Source organism: Aedes albopictus, chromosome 3 (assembly GCF_035046485.1).
Source record: "Aedes albopictus strain Foshan chromosome 3, AalbF5, whole genome shotgun sequence".
In the NCBI taxonomy this organism is placed as follows: Eukaryota; Metazoa; Arthropoda; class Insecta; order Diptera; family Culicidae; genus Aedes; species Aedes albopictus.
Genome location: NC_085138.1, coordinates 306,810,010 through 306,835,018, shown reverse-complemented (window position 1 = coordinate 306,835,018; position 25,009 = coordinate 306,810,010). Strand labels below are relative to the sequence as shown.

The 25,009-nt window shown below is 39.0% G+C and overlaps 1 protein-coding gene across 1 annotated transcript in view; it reads right to left on the bottom strand.

Moving 5' to 3' along the window:
• Positions 1–1,949: 1,949 nt before the first annotated feature.
• Positions 1,950–25,009, bottom strand: part of LOC109418486 (protein jim lovell) — a 148,963-nt gene continuing 125,903 nt past the window's right edge. Inside the window, exon 4 of the mRNA XM_019692690.4 lies at positions 1,950–15,285. Coding sequence (XP_019548235.3) covers positions 14,555–15,285 — 731 coding nt within the window. The 3' untranslated portion in view covers positions 1,950–14,554. The remainder of the gene's footprint in view (positions 15,286–25,009) is intronic.

Genomic DNA, 25,009 nt, shown 5'->3' with positions numbered 1-25,009 from the left:
CCTAAGCAGAACTTTCTTAGAGTAATCCTCCAAAGAAACTCTGAATAAGTACTCCAAAGAATGCGAAGATAATATATTCAAACAATATTGGGAATTATCAAGAAATGTTTGAGAAATCTTTGGAATTCTTGTTTCAACGAATCATCCTAGATTTCTTCCAAAGATTACTCCAGAAAAGCTGTCAAGCATTTCTTCAAGGGTTCTTGGGGAAATTCATACTATAGAATTCCTTTAGCAAATCCTTCAAGAATCGATCATTGATGCAAACTTTTCCGCTACTCATTATAACAATAGAGTCACCGTGTATAAATCATTGTCCAGTTAGAATTCGGATGCAAGGCATAATTTATTGTGACGCTCTCAATGATCACAACCATACTTTTACGTTAGCAGTACGATCATAAACTAGTCCTCTTTTAAAGGTTGAAAATTTCATTGATTTTCTTGCTAGTTGCTACGAGTGAAAAGTTATTCCAGATTGCACACAAATGAAGGAAAAAATATCTTGCACAAAGACGTTGAAAATTCAACGTGGTGTGCTACAACTGTTATGAAAAATGTAAATATCTCCAAAACAAGATTCACTTTTTGTTCACGGATAAATCTACTTGGAATTCTTGGATATTAATCTTTGTTATTTTTGAATAACAAACTGAAAAGGTTAAGCTCTCAAACCTTTTCAGTTTGCTTTTAAATCTCTGCGATGTAAGTGATTTTCTCCCTCCGGATTCTAAACGGACAATGCCTTAACCTGTATCACAATGACAGCAGTCGAGTTACGTCTAACAAGGCTACGGTGACGTGATATGTTAGTTATTTTAGTTATTTTAGTGATCTATTACATTAAGGATCACTCCTACACACAGCTACACACCAAATGCTTTGAGTAATATTTTGCTGAATTTTGCCGAGCTGAAGTTTGCTGAATTTCAACAAAACGTTACTGATGATCAGCAGAGTTACTGAACAAATCAGTAAATTTTGTTGAAATTAAGCAAAATTTTGGCTGAAACCTTCAGCTCGGCAATATTCAGCAAAATTTTGCTGAAATCTTTAATTGATTTTTAGTGTGTAGGCATTTTTCTTCAAGTCGCATTATTATGAGCTCGGTTATCTAAATCGCATTGTTTACTACAGCGAATTTTCCAACATTCTCACTATCAAAAACTAATTTCTGCGGTAACTGTGGAGGCGCAGAAGTAACTACGATCTCTAGAAACAACGCACCAGATGACCCTAAGGATGTTCCAGTCAACTGTATAGTAGTAACTACAAATTCTACTCTCATCCATGCTTTTGCTCATGGTCACTTTGCAATTCTCGTCAGTTCTGTGATATACATAAAGAGAAGTTCAATCAAACAATAATGCTTTTGTATCAATTAGTTTTTATTTCGGTTTCATATTTTGTTCATATAACAGTAAATATCAATAAGTGCCAAATATTTTGTTTCTTACAGATTCACCTTACTTGTTTATAATTCTCGTTTTTTGTTTTGTTTTCATTATTTTCAGTTTTCACATAGTAAAATTACGTTTCAGAGTTCCGATTTTTTGCCATTTTTTTTTTTGTTCTTGTTAAATTTTATTTTTTGTTCAGCATGGCATTTTTTCTTGTTATTCCGAATTAAATATTTTACAAGTTTTAAAAAGTTGTTTACTATGAAATTAATGACATAAGTAAATAAAATGTTAAGAACCAAGATAATATTATCTGAAATTCATGTTCAAACAAATTCCATAACTCTCGAACATCGTCTACTTCACATGTTTTTTGTTTGCGCTACACTTATTTTTTGTTTTGTTTTCAATCCTGTTCAGCCAAATTGAATTTTGAATTTCAGTTTTCGTTTGTGATTTTCACGCTTGTTTTTCATTCTATAAATAATTGTGCCTAAATAACAGTTAAATTTTTACTTTCATTTGCCTAAATAGCATTCCATTACAGTATTAATATTATTATTTATTTTTGTTTACGTCCAAGTCACCTCTGGATTTTGCTTACGTGTCATCGCTTTAGATTTTGTTTTTATTTTTTTTACATCTTCTTTGCTGCTTAGTGCCGAAAAGTTCCACTTACTATTATTTGCTTACCAAAACTTCTGGGTTCTCGTATTTACAGACAGTTGTAATTTCGTTAGTTAAACAATTACTCAACCTAAGTCATTTTCAAATACAGAACTTAGACGAACATAAAACCAAATAACGTTCCAAATCGGTATCACATATCGAAAAAGTACAAATTTCAGTTATTTACTGTATTTTTCTGGGTTTGTTTTGTTTCTCGTGAACACTCGTTCGTGTGTTTTAAGTGAGTGCGTTTTGACGTTTTGGGTCAAACTCACAAGAACGTTTCGTTTAGTTTCTGCTAAAAAACACCTGATCAGTATGTCGTTAATGCCTTGTTTGCTATAATTTAGATTTTTTAAATTCTATTTCCTCTTTTTCACCATTGTGTTGTTTTGTTTTTGTATGCTTTGTTTAATGTATATGAAATTCATTAAGTTACCCTGTTTTATTCTTTCCGTTATTTTTTTTTTTCATTTGTTGTTTTACTGAGCAGCTGAGTGTTAATGTGTCTGAACTGGTAGAACTTAAGCACTAAGACATTTTCTTTTGGATTTTGGTTTTCGATTTGGGTTGGGCTAGATTTTCAAAACTATGCTTTTAATACAAACGCAAATATGTAGCTTTAACCATCGGATCACGGGGCTTAAAGTAGATTGTCTATTGCTGGATGCTTGGAATCTCAGGAAAGTGTTTACCTAAGACGAGAATTAGCTTTGTCAACAGGGGAATGCGTAGTCGGGTTGAACTGAAAGTATTTTGACTGAGTTTCTGTATCGAGTTGTTTACCGTTTTATTGTAGCTACGTTATTTTGTACATGTGGTTTACAGAATTACATTATATTTAACCTAATATATTCTTCAGTTTCCAATTTGGAATATGACAATATTTTTACACCTGTTTCATCACGATTTCTTTGTTTGCGTTAGCGCTCACCGGATTCGACGTTCTCCCCTTTCCGGGAAGGGCATTCTGGCGACTGTAAGAAGGATTTCTTTTTGTTTTGCGTTGGAAAGTTGTGCTCATGTTTGTGTTATTATCTCTTGCTCCTCCAGCATGGCTGACATCTCCTTCAATTTTGACATAATTTGAACAGAGTGTGTGACATCTAGATCCCAGGTCGTATACAAATCCGAAAATGTCTTTTTGTTTTCGTTTGTTTGTTTTTGGTGTGCACGTGCGTAATTTCTACACGAAACTAAAGTGGTCATTTTTTTGGACATTTCTGTCGTCTTCTCAAATTTCGTTTTTGCCTTACATAATTTGCACAAATATCTCCTAAATTCAAGAATTCAAGACCTTACGACACTCAGTAGATTTTGTACGTTTCTTAAATGTAGGTATTTTCATATGGTTTGTTTTTAAACGTGCTTCTTCCTAAATTGAGTTTTGCTGCCAAAGGATACAAAATACAGATTACCTCTCAAACCGTTTTTTTTGTGGTGCACTGAACTGGACGTGGTGGGAGAACTAACTAATATTTCGTAGCACAAATCCAAATGTGGTTGTATAGCAAAGTAAAGAGTTCGCCGTTTGCCTGTTTCCGACAGCTCCTAAACTCACATCGTCTTATAAATCTGTCACCGTAGTTGTGTTGTGTGTTTGTAGTTTCACTGTAAATAATAAAAATATATTCGGTTTTGGCTCTATTGGTAAGTTTGGTATATCACTGTGACGTTCTATGGCTATATCCGTCTTTTGCTGTCTCTTGTATGTTTGCTGCTCAATGTATTGTTTTGTTCGGTAGTAATAATTGTAGAGGCGTCCCACCCTTTTGTCGAACAGCGGGTTCGTAACAACAAAAAAGTGGTTTTTGTTTGTAGTTCTTGAAAAATGCATCCCGTTTCTATTGTAAATCCTGTAAGTTATCGGCATTTGGTTGTGTTAAACTGTGTAAACATTAAATGTAATAAGTTTCTATTAAAGGACTAGCTGCTTCAAACATTGTTTGCAACAATGATTCTGTCGTTTTGCAATTTTTACTGTATTCTACTATTGTTTAGCAAAAGTTTTGATGACTTGTAACTGTAACCAAATTTGACGATTTAAGAGTCACAATTATTCGTTTTCATGTCTGTTATCTTTTGGGTTTCATTTAACTCAAATAAACAAAATTCAGCCTATGATTCAACCAATAAATTTTAAATATGGACCTAGCTGGGTTCAAAGCTTTGATGTCGTTCTACATACACTCCTTTGTTTTCAAAGAGACTATCTATCTCATCTCAAAACAACAATATTGCTCATTTCCCACCCCACTGGACCCTTTTCGCAGTTAGTATAAGTGCGGGATCGTGAATAAAACTGCGATTTTGCATCAAATCGATTTGGTGTCTTCTGCGCACGATCCCGCACTTATACTAACTGCGGGAGGGTCCAGTGGGGTGGAAAATGCGCAATGTAAGTTGCTAAGAGTGATCTTGAATAAAATGTCAAAATCCAGTCATCTCCAAAAATATGACAAAGTACGTGTGATATAAGAATTGCAGCAGCGCAAGTTTTAGTTGTATAGATGTCGTGGCATAATTTTTAGAATTGTTATAGTATCTTTTATACAACCAAAATTGGTGTTGCCGTAACTCTTCTGTGGCATGTATGTTGCTTTGTTTGCCATTGTAGCACCGTCATCAAATACACCATTCCAAGCAACGCACATATCACAAAAAAGCCCCGACAGCGCAGATTTTTTTTTTGCGCAAAAGTCACTGTGACCAACTTTTAACAAATAAGTACTCGAAGTGCGTAACCATAAACTACATTGCTGTAACTTTTCTGTGGCATATGTGTTGTTTGGGCTATCTTATTGTTACACCTGAAGATCACCGCAACAGACGGGCGGAATTTTTACGACATTATCGACGTTAGGATTTTGACCACTACTTAGTGATGGCCAAAATGCCCCCAAAACTCTTTGTAGTCAACATATCCAGTACTGACGGCCAGAGATGCCTGATGATTTTTTGAATAACACAAGTTTACAAAATAAAACGAAAGTCGTGAACTTCTGTCAACGATCAAAATTTTTGAAGCACAATTTAGTGCTGGTTTCGAAATTGACCTTCAAAAAATTTTAAGTAGAACAGTTTTTGAGTTTTAGCTCAATATCGAGTTTTGCAACTTTTCAAAATATGTAATTTACTAAAATTTAAATATATTGCGTTTTGTTCAACCAATTTAAAATCTTTTTCCATAAATCAAAAGCTGAATACAATACCATTCGATCATCTGAATACAGGTTTTAAGTCAGATTGATGAAATTCAAGATATTGGCGAGTTTTAGGGGCGATCTTCTTAAATTTTAGCAAATTTCCCCAAATTTTTTAAGAAATGTATTTTTTTTCAATAAGAAATAAACAACTTAAAAATTCTTTCTCGACGTTTATTTGACATATCATATGTAGGCGAGTTACAGTAAAAATTTCAGCTCAATCGGAGTACTGATTACGGAGAATGAGTGTGAAGTGAGTGACGTTGCTTAAAAATAGAACAGAAATCGATTTCAAATCATCAACCTTGTATGGAAAGTCAAAAAAATTTCCGCTCTAATGTAATTTTTTTCCTTCGCGTTTTCGAACTCAGAGCATGATTCTACACCAAAAATGATGATCAGCTCGCCGGGTTCAAAAATGCTGTAAACTAGATTATCTATCACTTTTTTAAAGTTATGTATCCCATATAATATTTGGTTGAAAAATCTATATCCCATACAAAAATAAAAAAGTTAAAAAATCTGTATTTCATATATAACGAAATCTGTACGGATGCGGATTTTTATCTGTACATAATGCAGATTATTCTGTAAACAGGGTGTTAGGTTCGTGAGTGCAAACTTTTTGAAGGATGATATAGTCCTCTAAATGGTAAAAAAAACCAGATGAATCCACCTAGTGGTGATAGTGCCTTTCTTGTCGAATAAGTACCCATGAACTTTCCGTCGACGTTAGCCAAAATATTCCTGAATCCAATTTTAACAAAGCCCTCATCGATTTGGTAAGCTTATTGATGGTACATACTCCGATGTAGAGTTTACTTTATTCACAATCACAGATCACTTTGTGATCTTCGCCAATGTTTATTTCAGCACACTTTAGGCTTTATTTTATTACCATTGGTAACACGATTCATGTGAAATTTGACCTTCTTACGAGAAAAATGCAGAAAATGTAAATTTTCCATTCAAATTTCAATCGCAATGAGAAGAGCGAGGGCTCAATCAGCCGCACCCCAATTGTGAGCAGTAAGTTTAGAAGCAAAAGGAGATTGAAGATTGAAAAAAACTGTATTAGGTGCGATTAAATTATAATTTTTCCATAAAACGTTGATTCATTCTACTATACATTTACACCGTTGGAATCTGAAATGGTGTGATTTGAAGAGATCGCTTTGGACTTTGACCATTTTTTCACTTATAAACTTACCCAACGTTTACAGGCTATCAAAAAAAAATGACGCGATTTGATTTATCGCTTTGACATTTATTTTGTTCTTTTTTATAATTCCGCTATTTGATGTGCAGCTTGAATGGGTTTTGTTAAATTTTACGTTTGACCACTTCCGGTGGGACACCTGGAACCGATTCCGGTTGTCTCAAATATGGTCTAAGACTATGCTCTTATCAACTGTTCATCGAGTTACCTAAAAAGCTGAAAATTAATGTGATTTATTTGCTAACCGTTCAGCAAATTTTTGAAAAAGCCACGAATTTATGTATCGCACGCATGGTTTTGGTCTACTTCTATTAAATTACTTCCGATGCTACACCCGCAAACGATTTCGAAATATTATTACAAGTTCTAGGTGTTGTCTGAGACTATTTTCTTGTTGACCGTTCATCAGTTTATCAAAAACGCCGCTATGGTTTGGTTCCCCTCTATATTTTACCACTTCCAGCGTCTCGTCAGCAGTTCTGGAACACTACCGGTTCTGCCAAATATGGTCTGAGATTATTTGTTGGCTAACTGTTTATCATATTACTGAATAAGTCATTGATATGCCACATGTATTGGTTCTCTTTTACATTTGACCATTTCTGGCGGGACAACCGGAATCGGTTCCTTTACACACTGATATGGCTTGCGTCTATTTTCTTGCAACTGTTCATCATGTTACCTAAAAAGCCGTGATTTGAGACATGGCATGAATGGGTTTTGTTTCACTTCTGGCCCGGAACCGGTTGCGGAACACTACCGATAGCCACTTAAATAGGCTAAGCCTATTTACTTGCAACGTTAATTAGGTTATCAAAAATCCGCGCTTTGTTGTGTCGCATGCATGGGTTTGGTACAATTTTATATTTAGCCGCTTTCGGAGGGAAACCCGGAACTAGTTTCGGAACTACTGACAGTCCATAATGTGGTCTTAGCATACTTCTTTGATAACCGGTCATCAAGTTGTCGGAAAAGCCGTGATTTGATGTGCCGCATGCAAAAGTTTTGTCAAATTTTATATACGACCACTTCCGGCGGAACTTCCGGAACTGATTCCGCAACACTACTGGCTCAGATATGGTCTGAGTATTATTGTATGCCAACCTTACATTATCGAAAAAGACGCGCTTTGATATGTCGCATGCATAGATTTGGTTCACTTTAATATTTGACCACTTCCGGCGAGACACCCGGAACCGGTTCCGGAACACTACCGGTTCAGACATGGTCTGAGACTGTTTTCTTGCAAACTGTTCATCAGGTTATCGAAATTGCCGCAAGTTGATGTGTCGCATGCAATGGTTTAGATCACTTTTATATTCGACCACATCCAGCGGGACATCCGGAACCGGTTCAGATATGGTCTGAGTCTTTTTTTCATGCCAATTTTTCATTGGGTTATCAAAAAAGTCGCGCTTTGATATGTCGCAAGCATGGATTTGGTTCACTTTTATATTTGACCACCTCCAGCGGGACATCCGGAACCGGTTCCGAAACACATCCGGTTCAGATATGGTCTGAGACTGTTTTCTTGCAAACTGTTCATCAGGTTATCGAAATTGCCGCAGATTGATGTGTCGCATACATGGGTTTCTATCACTTTTATATTTGACCACTTCCGGCGGGACATCCGGAGCCGGTTCCGGAACACAACCGGTTCAGATATGGTCTGGGACTGTTTTATTGCCAACTGTTCATCAGGTTATCGAAAAAGCCGCAGTTTGATGTGTCGCATGCATGGCTTAGGTTCTCATTTTATTTGGCCACTTCCGGCAGGACACCCGGAAACGGTTCTGGATTACAACCGGTTCAGATATGGTCTGAGACTGTTTCTTGCTAACTGTTCATCAAGTTATCGAAATTGCCGCAATTTGATGTGTCGCATGCATGGCTTTGGTTCACTTTTATATTTGGCCACTTCCGGCGGGACACCCGGAACCGGCTCCGGAACACTACCGGTTTAGATAAGGTCTGGCACTGTTTTCTTTCTAACTGTTCATCAGGTTATCCAAAATGTCACAGTTTGATGTGTCGCATGTATGTGTTTGTTACATTTTTATGTATGGCCCCTTGCAAGGGTACTGGTCCGGAACACCTAAATGGCCATAACAATGGGACCAGATTCCGCGTCGAATGAACCGTCGGTCATTAAAATCAGTTGAGGTTTACTGCCAAAAAGTGATGTGAGTTTTTTTTTGTACACACACACATACACACACATACACACAGACATCACTTCAATTCGTCGAGCTGATTTGATTGGTATATGTGACTCGACCCTCCGGGCCTTCTATCAAAAAGTCATTTTTGGAATGAACAACTAGCCTTTCCAGTACACTTAGTGTACGAGAAAGGCAACAAAACATAGTGGCTCAGAAAAAGGTACTCTTTCGCATAGTATCAAAAAACCATTACTCAACTGTATTTCCATTACCGTAAACCGGGATCGAAATTGATCAGAAGATTTTCCGCTAGATAAAGTATACTTTAAATAGTTTCCTTGCAAGATTGGATCCTGATACTATTTGATATACGTAAAGAAATTATTTAAAGATCAATTTGACTTTGATTTACGGTACTTTATACAATAATACAGTCAAGTAGTTCATTGATTGATTGATTTGTCTTTATTAGAGAGACTTTCAGCCCAGATCAAGTAGTTCATCATAAATGTGTTATGAATTGGAAACCTTCCCTAATATAACTCTGCAGATATTTCTTTAAAGAAGTCTGTGAAAAGCTACTATTCGTTGATCTAGAATATTTTCCTTGGCATTCTTTCGGGAACTGTTTTAAAGTTGAATTATAAAACTTAACAATAAACCGTTTCATATTTCTAAAATTTTATTACTTTAGAAGCTGTTTTAGAAACTCCTAAGTCTGTAAAAAATCTCAGGCAATTGAATCGGTAAGTCTTCTACCATGATTAAGTTTTAATGAAATTCCTCTCCTCTTCTTGGCGTAACGTCCTCATTGGGACAAAGCCTGCTTCTCAGCTTAGTGTTCTATGAGCACTTCCACAGTTATTAACTGAGAGCTTCCTCTGCCAATGACCATTTTGCATGCGTATATCGTGTGGCAGGCACGAAGATACTCTATGCCCAAGGAAGTCAAGGAAATTTGCTTTACGAAAAGATCCTGGACCGACCGGGAATCGAACCCGTCACCCTCAGCATGGTCATGCTGAATACCCGTGCGTTTACCGCCTCGGCTATATGGGCCCTCAATGCCTTTAATGAAATTATATTCAGGAATACCTCAGTTATCCCGTCAGTAAGTTCTGCTGCTTGTTTCGAGAATTCACAAAATATTTCTTAAGGACAAACATTCTAAAATCCCGCTTCAACAGTGCATCAGAACTTGAGACGCACAATTCTCAAGAAGAAAGCTTTAAAAAGCAGAGCATTTCTGTAGTTAAAGAAGTCGGTACGAAATACTATTGAATTTTGCATGTGTTTCGTAGTGAATAACTTTGGAGCTCTTTATGTGTGCTTTCACATTTTATAACACGACCATTTATATAAAATTTACAAGCTTTTTGTCGTTACAATACAAGAGTCTCTTGTCACAAGAGACGAAACAAAAATAGTAAAGATGTGCCATGTAGTACTTACGGCTATGAATCTGGGTCATGAAATGCTCGAAAAATGAGTTTTTTATAAAACGATGTGTTCTGAAGATCACCCTCTATCCTCCGTTTATTTTAATAACATGCAAATCATCTTGATTCATTTTTAATTTGAATTTCTTGGAGCTTTAAGTGCATAAAAACACTGCTTGTAACCTTGTTTGAGGTTTTCTTTTGTTATGCGAACAGGGTTTCACCTTGCTCCATGAGCAAAATGACGTTGGAATTATTTTTATTTTCATCGACACTTTTCCTGACAGCTGCGGTGGGAATCGAACTCGCACTCCCCAGCACGATGCGACTAAATGCTCGGTGTCACTAGCCGAACGGCCACGAAGCCACAAATTTCTCCTATTTCTCCATGGTGTGCTGTATTTTTTCCAGCAGTTTCTTCTATGAATTCTTAAGGAGATAATTTCAAAAACCCCTTCAGGATTTCTGCGCAAGTTCCTTCTGGAAATCTCTAGGAATTCCTTCTGGGAATCTTTCAGAAATCTCTACAAAAATCTTAAGGGAGCCCACATGGCTTTTCTTCTTGAACATTTTCAGGTTATATTTCTGGGAATTCTCCAGAAGCTTCTGGTAAAAATGTTTCAAGAGTTCCTTGTGAGAATCGTTAAGAAGATACATTTAGTATTTTTCAAGTATTTTGCAGATGGGATTCCTGTAGAAACTCTCAGGTAAAATATCTGCAAGAATCTCCAGAAAAAAATAGAAACATTATCATTGAAGACAAAGCAGAATTAAATGATGAAACGTGACAAAGTCAGCACATACTTGCATTCATCACTGGTGCTAATACGAACAAACTCCGTCATTCGCAGCGTCATATGATCCAAACATTCGGAACTACGCTGAAAAACTTTGCCGAACTTCGTACCTTCCTCTCATGCTCGTTAATATCTCACCAATGTCGCACCGGAATTAACTACATATGTACATTAGCGCCACGTGGTGGCGATATTCCTCGGGTAGACAAAAATATCTAAATCATATCTCAAATCAAACAATTTTTGCTGTCATAGCTCGATGTGATGAAGATGTTATTCAAAAATGTTATGATCATCGCACGAATAACTCAAAGTGATATGATATCAGTTGTTGTTCTTGTTGAAATATCTTAAAATTTCTACATAAAAACAAAATTAGCTCTTTTGCATGGAATGTTACACATACATTACACACGCAATAATAGTGAAATGTTATTTGTGACCCTTTCTGTGAAAACGAATAATTAAATGCTATGATTCCCATGATATTCACAACAGTGAGCCACAGTTGGACAATACACCATACTAGATTTTCCAGTAATTTCTGATCATTTACCTCCTATATCAATCAAACCAAGTGCTCAAAGAACACTGAGTTGAAGCGAGGCAGGCCAAGTCCCAGTGGGGACGTAGAGCCATAAAGAAGAAGAAGAAGAAGAAGAAGAAGAAGAAGAAGATCAATCAAACCAATATCAGTTTTTGTTCTTCAGTAGTTCAATCAGTAATAACTGAATATGCTATTCATTAGATTTTTTCACTTACTCGGGTCAAACTATTTCCTTGTTAAACTCACCAAAGCCGTTGCGGAGTTCACTGTGCATTTAGGTCTTCAAGTTCTGAACTACACTATCCATCATCTGGAAGTGTTCGTAGTCCTAAACAGCTTTGCTGGAGATTGCAGCTTCCTATCTGGCTTGAATTTCTTGGTATGTCTAACCAAATTTGTACCGGAAATAACGTACTTACACTGTGTACGTACACTAGCCCCACGTGGTGACAAAATTTGGAACTATGCAATGTATCAACAGGATGCGGCCGTTGTTTTTAACAGCTTGTCTAATCATATAAACAAGCCATTTGTTTCTCCTCTGAATGCTGACTGACATCCATGAACAAGCAACATCAAAACATTTTTCGATTGATTTTGCTCTAGTCGAACTGTGACAACTGAAACGTTAAAATGTATCGATATAGAGAGTTAAAACCCATGGGTTTAAAGTTTAGTGTGAGACTGTTGCTAGCAGTATTTGAGAATGTCATAATCAGTTGGCCATAGCTGAAATCACTCTCTGCAAATTTTGCTTATCGAAAATATGGATCTGATAAAGAAAGAGAAAAAAAAAAGCTTTGAACGCATCTAAGTATCCATCAACGTATAAAATCACTAACATATTGCACCGGTTACGGATCCCTTCGAGGAATCCGCATTATTGACTAAACTATTGTTTCGGTTGAGTTTGATTTGTTGCTATTGTTGTTTGCCACCGGTAGTGGCTTTGGCTATTGGTGCACGCAAAAAAGAATGCGCGCATTTTCACTGTGTATGATGTAATGTGTGGTTGTATAATCCGTACTGTAACTTGTTCAATCTGATTGAGGAACTATTGCGTTTCAGTTTCTGTTTGTGTGAGTTTGGTTTTGATTTGATTTCACTGTGATTAACAATTGTTCTGCTTCGGTAAAAAAATAGTCTATTGCGTTGCATTGCGTTTGGTTTTGTTGAGTTGAAACAGAGAACTGAGGCTTGTATTGACCACTTCTCCCACTTTCTGTTTTGTTAGCTGTCTGTACTATTGTTTGGTAGTTAGAGTTGTTTGAGGTAATTGAACAGAACCGGTACATACTGTCTAGCTCTGTAAAAGAAAGTCAAGAAGCGAAATAAAAACCTGCTGTTAAGACATTTAGTTTTGGCGAGTGGACTTTCGTCCACAACACCTTTTCCTCTTTATAACCTATGTAATGCGAGTTAAAATTAGTTCCATTTCAGTTTCCATTTTGTAACTGCTTTTTTTTTGTTTGCTTTTGTTTCTATTATTGTTACACTAAAGTAGCGACTACTGCCATTTCCCGTGTTATTTTTAGTTTTTGTTAGTAGATTTTGCTGTAGCTGTAGTCGTGTTTTCGGCCCAATTATCCTCACTATGATTGGCCTTAGATCTTTCACTTGGCTATTTTGTTTTCTAAGAAAAAAAAAAATGATGTGATACAAAATAACTGAAAAATGGTTTCTTTGAAACAATTACAGATCGAAACAGAAAAGGGAATATCAGTCTTTTATTGATTATATGTGGCTGTCATTGGTAGGGATGATCATTCAAATAAGGAAAATAAAACAAAACCAATGAATAAAGTTGTGTAAAACTGCTGTATTTATTTGATTAATACTGTATCGTTTGTTGTTGCCCGTTTGCTTCTTCTTGGAAGTACGCTGGTGGTGCGAAAAAGAGTAAATAATACAATTTACAAAGAAGGTCAAAATAATACTATTTTGCATACGAACAAAAGGAGGGATTTCAGTAGAACGTATGATTCTTTTTAACAAAAATAAAAATTATGCTACATTGGGAACTAAAAGCAACTAAAATATACTGATCCTACTATGACATCAGCGTTCTGTGATGTTTGCGTTCACTTAGTTATGATTTCATAAATAAATTAGCTATTGTTATAAGTAGTTAAGTAGTTTCCATCATTTGTTTGTGTGTGTTTCTGGTTGTTCTGTATCGTTTATGTTTCCATTACTTTCCCAATTTACCTGTGTTGCTTTCGTTTCTCTGCCTATCGTTTCACTGTAGATTGGATTTTAAAACTTATACTTTAACTTATATACTCAGGAAGCACGTTTGTTCATTTCTTACGTTTAGTAGTTCTATTGTTTTTCATGTTTTGTGGATGACCTCTCCCATTTGCTGAAAGAGCTCTGTCATTGTGTTGCGTTTGCTGCATATAGTTTTCGGTCGGTGTGTTTGGCTTTCGCAAGTAAGAACTAAAATCTATATTCCATAAAGCACCATCTCACTGAACGAATAATAAAATACACAAAACTAAACCTAATTTCTCTATTCGCACATTTTTTCGAGTATAAATATTGCCCCAAAGGATTCAACTTGCGTGTTTTTGTTTGCTCTCTAATAATATCATAAAATAAAATACTTTACACTTTCCATTACAAAAATAAAATATTGCATTCGTTCTACTATAACATTGCGTTTAAATAATGATTGAACTAATATACCAATTCAATAAAACAAAGATATAAAATCATTAGGAATCGTTGAAACTAACATAAAACCTAATCGCTATCACGTTTTCGTTTGTTGTTTTTGCTCTCCATTCAGTTTAATCAGCTTTTGCTGTCTAAAGCTTAGTCGACATACGGCGACATCCTTGTTTATCAGCCGCCGTTAAACTTCATTGACGAAGGCGGCCAGCTTGCCATGATCCTGGACACCAACCGCATCGATAAAGTAGCATTTGCTCATCGCGGTGCTTTGTCGACTCGATTCAAATATCACACAGCCGAAAGTTGTCTGTTTCTCTGCTCTCTCACAAATTCACCATTCCCTCATTATCCACCTCCCCTCGCACTTTCGCTACCTTTCTCAACCCACCCACTTGGGATACCGCGGCATTGCCTTGAGTCGGTCAAGAAAGTACATATATTAGTCCTGTCCATTTTGCTGGTAGATTTCCCGTCGACTGTCCACCGGGGGTCCGTCCATGCCTCGGTCAGAACCTGCACTACTCGCCCCGGCCCCACTCAGCCCGGACCGGTTCAGTGCCAACGGCTGCGGGAAGTCATCGTCCATGGACTGTTTCGACCGGTCGCTCTTGCAGTCCTCGTCGATGCTCATCGGAAGCTGATGGGCACCGGGGTGATGTCGATCCGGAGGCAGGAGGTTCAGCATGCTCAGAGGCAGACCGGGGAAACCACCCGGGAAATCCGGGTAGAAACCAGGCGGGAACGGATTGAACAGCGGGTTCGGACTGGACAGGAGTTCCGGTTCCGACGATGCCGAGCGGGGACCTCGTTGGTCCGAACCGTTGCCGTTACCGCTTCCGTTCGGGTTGCCTCCGGGATGGTGCAGCGGCATGTCCTTGTCCGAGCCGTCCTTCTTGTCCTTGTTGTTGTTGTTCATGCCCATCTGGAGCAGTTCGATCGGAGGCCCACTGATGCAGTCCTTGCGCAGCTGCTCCAGCTTGAGACTCTTGCCGTACTTTCCGCGGACGTACATTAGTAGGGAGTTGTAGGGGATGCCGAATATCCGCGACGCTTGGCTGGTGGTCATCTTCTTGTTCCACACGTGCTGCAGGGCTTCCGTCAGTTCGGCGTTGGTCCAGGACCGGGGTGGGCCTCCACGAGGTGCCGAGTGCTGGCCTTTGGGTCGGTTTACTGGAAATAGATGGGAGGAAGTGAGAAGGTGGGGTTAGAGTCATGCTGCTTGATAATAATGAAAGATTTATTACTAAAGAAATGTGGGAGGAGATGGGAAGCGCATTGCGATCGTAAGACGAGTCCTTTCATTAGAGCGAAGCAGAAAAACAATCGAAATTAAAAGGAATCGCCTACCTTCAGGCGTTTAATGCATTGCAGAAGGACCCGTATTAAACGCCTGCATGTAGGAAATTTCTTTTAAATTCGATTGACTTTCGTAAAAACCATTATTTTTCAAACAATAACAGTATGTTACCATCAAGTTTTACTTAAAATTAAATTCAATATGCTTATCAGTTAGCTTTGAACAAAAAAAATCTACTCCTATCGTGCCTTAAAATCCTTTAAAAGCCACAGAAATTAGACTCAAACATGAACATGTTTTGGAGGCCCCCTGGCCTGATGTAATATACAATAAAACATAGAACTTATCATTTTTCAGATAAAGTCATTCGAATTCCAACTAATTGGGCCTTGTTAAAACGAAGGTTATGCAATTTTTACCCCTCCTGACCCAGACGTCCACCTGAAAAAAAAACTGTCTACGGAGCTTCAGTTTTTGAGGCTCCCAGCATAATTGAAACTACAACTAATAATGAAGTGAACTCCAAAATATTGATGTTTGCGTCTTTGCCAGCAGTTTGAAATTTTGTTGTAAACCCTATAGCCTACAATTTAAATACATATAAATAGGTACTTTCCTGGTATTACATCATTAATTGCATGTATCTCATTGCGAGCAGTCCACATCTTCTTTGAATTGAGAAGAAATCCTTCCACTCGAAAGGTCACCGCGATCATCGGAGAAATCATAGCTCACCGAGATGATGTGATCTACTCTAGTCTAGTCAGGGTTCCCACTGCGGTTGCAAATTATCATCCGATCCGGTCCACACCCCCTCGTCCGTCCCGGCCCGGTTCGCTGCCAAGATAATTAATACGATCGCCTAATTCGATGCTTGTTCAGCCTAATTGGACAATTTGACTACTTTCTTTCGCTGCTTTGCGCCGTCTATCCGTGCTCCTTTGAACCACCACACAACCGCAGAACAACAACGGCAGCGGGCAAAGTCGGCGTGGCGGCGGTCTTCGGTCCCACAACATCCAAATCGGTACAAAACAAGGAAGATAAAAGGCATTCCACCAGCATTGAAACGCTCGTTGGCTCGCTACTCAGGCTGATGCTCCGAAGCCGAAGCGAACATGACGGATGCGGACGCTGGCTGCTGGCAGGCTCTGATGCGACGTGACGCGACGCGACGCAGTCGGGGGAGTGAGAAGATAAAAAATCATTCCGGTTCCACCCCCAAACAATTGAAAAGTTTGTTCGAGTCACGACTTTTGGCTCTCTTGTGCGCGCGGTGTGTGCTCTGAGTTCACGTTGTTATGAGCAACTACTACCAGCGCACCAGCACCGCGACCACGACCACGACGCGACTTGGTGGTGAGCGCACTCGCGTCGTGTCGTATCGTATGCAGGAGTAACGATATCCAACTACCTACATGGGGCTACTACCAACTACCAGAGGTTCAAATGACTGAAACAGACCCGTCCATGGTTGGACCTGGCGACACATAACGACACTATGATGACGACGACTGCTGTTGGACTGTTGGAGATGAATCTCCAACAGCAAAACATGAAAAATCTCTTACCACAACGCGTTCCAGCCAGGACATTTGCGCGTTCCTACGTTGTGTCGTTTGGAGGTCTGAACCTGGAGGACGTCGCCTAAACCCAAACACAACGCGAGTACTCCTCTTCACATGGTGCTTGTTTGTTTCAGAAGTTGATGTTTGTTGTCGTATATGAGGGATAATTTGTCGCGCGCAGCGTGACGCCCCCCGCACAGTGGTTCAGTTTTTCGGAGAAGTGATGAAAACCTTATAGGCACAGCTTGATCTACGTGGTTTATGAATTACTGTTCATGAATAAAACATCGAGTAAAAATATACTAAGATCACGTATAACTCATATGTTGCGTAATTATCATAAGCATTAAGCAAGTCCCTCAAATTTGTAGGTGGTGCAGTCCATGGCCAGTTATGAAAATTGGCTTCTTTCCTACTAGTACCAGAGGTTTTGAGCTAATCACTGACTCTAAGACAAGTTTGACGCAATCTTCCAACGGTCGAAATCTATCCTGCCTACGTTTTTGCAACAGCTGAGAGATTGGAAAGAAATATTAGGTAATAGTTGGACGACTAAGAAAGGGTGTGAAGAATTAGCTTTGGTTAAAATTAACGATTAAAAAGAATTAAAAAACCGTGTTCTCTTCTCTCAGGACGAGGTATCACGGAAATTGGGGTGTTGTTAGTGAAAGTGTTAAGTCCCTAGGATACTTCTGGGCTACGTTTAGGTACCGAAACGATGTACATGAACAAACTCACCAAATTATACGAACTCCAGTATTCTCGAGACTAACCTCGGACTTCCCGATCCTCTTCCCGAACTTCCAAGACCATCGAGAAATTCTTTATGAGATTCCTCCAAAAATCCTTGAATTGGGAAGTCTTCTGTGAATTCTTTCCGAAATTTCTCAAGAAATTTGGTCTTAAAATGTACCAAGGTTTCTTTAAGAAACTCTCCCAGAGCTTTCCTCAGAAACTTTCCAGGTATTCTTTAAGAAATTTCCCCAAAGCTTCTTTCAGAAATTCACTCAAAAATTTCTTCAGACTCCACGAATTCTTCAGGTAGGTTTCCATGGGTTCCTTCCGTAACTCCGCCAGAGATTACTTTAGTAGGTGGGGTTCGATTAGAAATATTTTTGGAAATCTTCCCAAGAAGTCAGAATTTTCTACAAGAATTCCTTCAAAAATTCTTTCAAAGATTTTTTCATAAACTACTTTAGTGATTAATTTAGAGAATCTTTCAAAGTTTTCTACTGAAAATCGCACAAGTTGGAAAAAACCAACTGCCTGGTGGTGGAGTGCGAGAGTAAGTCTCGGCTTCATAAACATTATTTGCTCTCACTTGTAGCACAAACGGGAGTGTGCTGTGGCTAGCAACTAAGCCGAAAGAGACATGAGTTTGTGAAATAGGAGTGTTCACGTTGCGGCTTCGGCGCAGAATCATTACTTGTACTGTGGCTTAGTTGATTAAAGCGCTGGTCTAGCGAATACGGAGTCGTGGGTTCGAATCCCACCAGAACGCGATTTCTTTTCACAAATTTCATCTCTCAATTTGTCAATTAGCAACATTTCGTGCAGTTATTTCAGTATGTTTCAAACATACCAGCAAATCTGGTAAAATGCCAGTAAAAAGGGCAATATGTGTCATTGAATCGTACAGGTATCTCGAGAATCTTCAAGAAGTTCACCAGATATTTGTTCAGGAACTGCTCTTGGGATTTCATTGAAAACTCCTACAGGAATGTGCGCAGGGATTCATCTAGAAAATTGTGCAAATGGTTCTTGCATAATGACGTTCAAGAATTTCTTGCAATATTACTTTCAGAGAGTCAGGCAGAATTTCTCCAAAGATTCCTGCAGAAGTTCTTTTATGTATTTCCTCAGAAATTCCTGTAGCATTTCCTCCTAAGATAACTCAAAGAATTCCTTAACCGATTCTTTTAAAAATGTATTAACAAATTTATCCAGTAACATTTCCTATGGATTTCGCTAGGATTTCTTTTAGAAATATCTCATTTTTAATTAAGAATTTCTTCATGCACCCCAACTGAAATTCTTTCAAAAATATGTCCACCGATTATTTCATAAGTACTACAACAAACTTTTCTAGGGATTCCAACTAGGGTTGCTCGATGAGTTTCTTTGGGTATTTCTCCAGGCAGTTCTTCAGAAACTCCTCCTGGGATTCCCAGGGGTTCTCCAGATATTCATCTAGATATTCATTCAAGAGCACCACTTCTTGAGATTTCTACAGGGGTTCTACTGAACACTTGTAATGAAATTGCTTCAGGGATTGTTTCTGAAATTTCCGATCAGAATCCTTCTGTAATTCATTCGGGGATTTATTAAAAAGAAACATCTCAATAGACTTCTTCAGAATATTAGGGATTTTTTCTGGAATTTCAGCACGGGATTTCTTAAAAAGTTCCTCCATTAGAAATTCCTATTTTTTTTATCTTTAAGAGATTCATTCGAAAATTTTTCCAAAGTTTCCTCCGAGAACTCCTTGATAAACTTCTTTGGGAATTCCTTCAGAAATTCCGACAAGTTTTTTTTAAGTGTCTTGTTATAAAACGAAAATAATTGTTATGTTTCGAAACGTCGGAGTAAGAGAACATAAAGTGTTTTTGACCTCACAATTGGACTGAAATGCCAAGAAATTCTCCAAAGAATACAAGTTTTTTTTAGAAATTTTACCTTCGCATTCATCAGAAATATCTGATCTGGGATTCCTTCAGAGATTTCTGCCTGAGTTGATCCAGATACTCCCCTAGGATTTTTTTCTGAAGTATTTTCAGCAATTGCACAAACGCACTGAAAGAATTCTCAAAAAATAATCCTGAAGGAATTTCTGGAAAAGGACTTTGAGGAATCCTCTTAAAAACTCCTGGTGAAATCATTGGATATTTCTAGAAAAGTTCTTGCAAATTCTCTGGAGAAATTCCTGGAAAAAGTTCCTTAAGTTATCTCTGAAGAAATTCCTGGATGAACGCCTGGGAGAATACCTGAAGTAACTCCTCGAGAAACCTGTTTAACTCATGGAAAAAAATATGAGAAACGCCTGGAGAAATTCTTAAAGTAATCACACACAAAATTTACTGGAGAAATCTGTAAAGAATTTTTTATTGATTCTCTTAAAAATTGTCTGCAGAAATTGCCGACAAAGGTGCTTATGCGATTCTTAAAGAAATTATTCATGTAATAACTGAGGAATCCCTGGGGAATTTCCTGAAGGTATCCTTGAAAGAATTCCTAGAGATCCCTCTGAAGAATTTCTCAGATTTTTTTTATATAATTTCTGAAGGAATTGCTTCACAAAAATCCCGGAAGTACTGCCCGGAGAAATTTCTGAAGGAAATTCTACACGAACAAAAAAAGAAATCCTGGAGAAATTACCCAGAGAACGACTAGAGAAATTTCTAAACAAAACTTTTGGAGGAATCTGCGAAAAAATACGTGGATGAATTGGAAAACGCTATGCAGTACTCATAGGAGAATTTCTTGCAAAAATTCTTGATAAGAATATATTTTAGGATTCTGGAGTAATTTCTGCAAAGATATCTGAGCGCATCGTTGAAGCAATTTCTGAAGCACCACCAGAAAAAAAAACGGAAAGAACTTCTGGAGAAACTTCCGCAGGAATTTCCAGAGAATTCCCTCGGAAATTGTCTGAATGAAACTCCGGATTTCTGAAAAAGAAACCTATGAACCATTTTTAAGATGAATCAATTGTGAAATTTCATGAGAAACTACGAAATAATCCTAGAAGAATTCATGAAAGAATGTCTGGAGGCATCGCTAGAGAATTTTTTAATGACATACGTGGACAAGAATGTCTTTTTAAGAGATACCTGGAGGTAAGCCCGTGCCCAAGGGAGGGGTTTTGGGTGTTAAACCCCTTCCGTTAGCGAAGTTCTATATACTAGACAGTAGACACCCTTCCGCCTCCGAACAACTTTTGATACATTCTGAAAGAGTCCCTGGAGTTTCTGACTGCGTCCCTGATGGTGACCGTGGAAAATGTTCTAAGGGAGTACACGAGAAGGAACACATTCTAAAAGAATTCTCAGAGAAATCTTCAGAATAATGTTTGCTGAACTCATAAAATGAACTCCTACAAGAGCGCCCCCTCGATCATTACAGAAACATTTCGTGAATAAATAATTCGTGTAGAGATTTCGCCAGAATTATTCTTAATTAGGCACAATATTGAAGTAATATCAACGGGACCATATCCGGCGCTCAAATTTAGAACCTGGAGTAATCAGCTATGATTTTATCATGACAGCAGCGGAAGCACATTCAAAGGTTAATTTTGCGGAAGGTATAGCACCACCAGTCGTTTCTCAATTCGGATGCTCACATTCAAAACAACGTGGAACAAAGAAAACACGTGAAAGTTTTGAAAACGCAGCCGCTCGCGCGCACAGCCTGCTACTATCTCCATAACCTATGTGTCGCGAAATTTCAGACAAATTAGAGAATATAAATGACATTTACATATATCAAATCAGGATAAGAAATTATTCTTTGAACTAATTAAATAGTAATCTCAGTTTGAAAGGTGGTGAACAGCTTTTCGTAATAGAAAGTCGGTACATTGCTTTCAAAAGCATTGAACATAATTTATTTTATATCGAAAATACATTTCAGAAAAAATCACTGTGCTTTCACCAATTTACCCTCACATACTCTAGAATCTCTCTCTGCGTATTTGTTTATGGAGATTCAGCATATGCAATCTTTTTCACATCCTGCATAAAGAAGATAAAGCTATTTAGTAGCAGTATTGTACAGAAGAAAAGGAAATGGTTGCAGGTGGGATTTCCAGGTGGTTTAGGAGGTTTCAAAGGGGGTTTCTTAGGGTTTTATGGAACTTACAGGGGCATTTCAAGGAGCTCAGTGTTCCAAAGGAGTTTAAGGGGGCTTCAGGTGTTTCAAGGTGGCTCCAGGGAGCATCCAGTCTCGTTTCTGGATGTGTTTAAGAATGATTTAGTAGAGTTTTAAGGGGTGTTTTACAGCTTTTCATGGGTATCACGGTTTAAAGGGCGTTTCAGAGGACGGGTGATCCCAGGAGGTCTACAAGGGCTTCTAGGCGTTTCGAAGGGTTTTCAAGGGCATTTCAGAAGGGTTTGAGGGGGTTTCAAAGCCGTTTCAGAGGGGTCAGATGGTTTCATGACCGCTCGGAAGTGTCTCAAAGTTCTTCAGAGCTCTTTCATGCGTTTTCAGGGAGTCTTAGAAGGATACAGTTTTCAGAAGGGTTTCATGGGATCTTCAAGGGTATTCAGGGCATCTTAGGAAATGCTGAAGCATTTAAAATCTCAATCTGCTTCAGGGGGTCTTAGGATCGTTTGATGTGAAGAGCATTTTAGTGTATATCAGAGGTTTTATGGGTGTTTTAGTATCAAGGGGCTTCAGGGGATCTCAAAAGATCTCAGGTAGTATCAGGAGTTTGTTCGACAGCATTTCAATGCGTTTAAGCGCATTGAGGGAAGTCTCTAAATTTTACAAACTGACCCTTTGTTTTGATTTGTTTCAATAGTCTTGAGGGGGTTTTCATGGGGTTTTAAAGCATTTCAGGCAATAATTTTATTTGTAAGAAGTCGACATTATAATTTCTTACGAACACAGTTTTTACAGGGTTGCTATTCGGTATTCTTACTTTGCCCACCATATCCTCTCAGCGCAACGAGCTCATGGTTCCTATCATTCACCGTTACAACCATTTTCCTCCTCTTGTTGAAGTTCTGTCGTGTTCCTGATTTGGACCACTGTGCCCAAGTTAGCCGGGCATTAATCTCTACATGGAATGGAGGACGATGAAGAAGCATCATCTCCTCTGTCGCTAGTAGGTTGTGGGCTCGTGCCCGTAACGACTATGGCACGCAGTTTACACCTTCTACTGTCCGTCGCGTAGGTGCGGCTTGTGACTTGCGAGGGCTTAATGGAGTTTGAAAAATTGAGCTATTCCATCACACTACCAACTGGAGTAGGTATCCACCGAGCCACACTTGAACGATGCTAGTGCGTCAGTGGAGATACAGTTTTATGAAGCACCTGCATCATCACATTTCAAGTACGTCGATTAGCTTCCACGGGAAATGACTACTTCCTTGGGTGGTCTATGCGAGCTCCAAATGCGTAAGCGTAAGTTAGCCGCAACTAGTAGTCTCGAATAGCGGCGGCAGCTCCGTTACAAAACAATTAGCCTCACTTAGTCCATCGATTACACCAAAAAGTGTTTCCCATTTCCTAATCTAATATATGCTCTTATCAAAGAATTCACCCATCGTACTCTGAGGTAAAGCGCCGTCGATACGGGGTCAGTCCGTACCGAGCGAGCGCGCAAGAGTTCGCTTACAGGAAGCCCCTTCCGCCGCCGGCGGCGATGCATTCCACCAGAGAGTTCGCACCAGAATCATATGATTTTCTCACCTACCGTTTTTCCCGTATTATCCAAATTTCATCATCGCACTTTAGCTTTTAATTTGCCCACCTTCGCCCCTCGAACGTCCCGGGCGCCACCAGCCGAATTTCTCCAGTGGTCGAGCGTAGTTCCGAGATGCGGCCAGCAAATTGCATGTTTGGACAACACTTTGGAAATCAATAGGCAAAAGCCGCCGACTGACCAGCCAACTAACCAACCAACCAATCAATTCATCATTCCCGGTAATAGCTCATATGTGGAAGAGCGTCTAGCGAGCCGACCGACCCGAGATCCGCTAGCAGGCTAATCGAGCTTCCTTCCTTTCCACACATCCACGCCATTAATCTTCCCCCAACAACACCAATTAATCGATCAATCGGATTTCGGCAGGTCTCGTCGTAGGTACCGCCACGCCGCAGCCACCGCCACGGTCCATGCTGGGCTGAATGAGGAGAGGAATATTCACTTCAAAACATTTCGGGTGCGCGAGATGAATGAGGTAAAACTGAAGAAAAGCTGCAAAAAACGAACAGTCTGCAACGAGTGGTGAGGCTTTTTCGCGCTCGAGCTTGTGCCATTCAAACCACCTCGATGACGATTGAATGGAAAATCGAAACAAAATGTAAAGTTTTGGTGTGGATGCAGGCAGGTATGATTACATGTCGTCGTCATCGTCTCTTCTGGGCTTTCGGGCGAGTCGAGTATGATTGGAGGGCACAACCAGCGGAAACTGGTGGTTTGACGATATGGGTGTTTTTTTGGGTTTTCAATACGTTCAAAGTAGGTTTTCAATTGACTATTGAGCGGGTTAAATGGTGCCTGCACCTATAATGACGGCAATGGCTCTATAAAAAAAAACAAGTTGCTTTTATATGTCGATCGATAAGGTGTTCAAAAAACCCAAAGGGTCAAAAGAACAGATAAAGTTCTTTTTGAGCTCAGGCGTTGCAAGGATTTATTGCTGGATGTGGCTACCTCGTAAACCTCTGCCTCTACTAGAATATTTTAAGGTAAATTTTAAAAATATACTTCCGTTTTCACACTCATATTCAGAATAAAACTTGATTGTATTCGGATCAAATTGGGGACTCGCGGTGCGTTTAAGAATCGCTTAGCACAATAAAGGGCCTTATTATTATACAGTTAAAGAGCCTTAGTGTAAAATCGGCAAAAGATGCTATCCCAGATCATCTTCCGTCATCTGTTACCTAAAACGAATGAGTTTGTGGGAAGTTATGAAGCCGGCTTCATCGACGGCCGGTCGACAACGGACCAGATCTTCACCATACGGCAAATCCTCCAGAATTGCCGGGGTACGATTTTCACAAAATCAATTTGTGTGCTTTGGACATTATTTCCAGAACATTCTGAAGGGTGGCAGATCTGTACACCCGCCTGAAACGCGAAGCAGCAAAGGTCGGGCTGGTATTGATTGCCTCAAAAACAAAGTTCATGCTGGTAGGCGGAACCAAACACGACCGGATCCGTCTGGGCAGTAATGTTAGGTACGAGCTCCAGAAGAATCTGAGGTCTAAAAAGATTCACCCACGCACCAAATGCACCATGTACAAAACGCTAATAAGACCGGTGGTCCTCTACGGGCACGAGACATGGACCATGCTC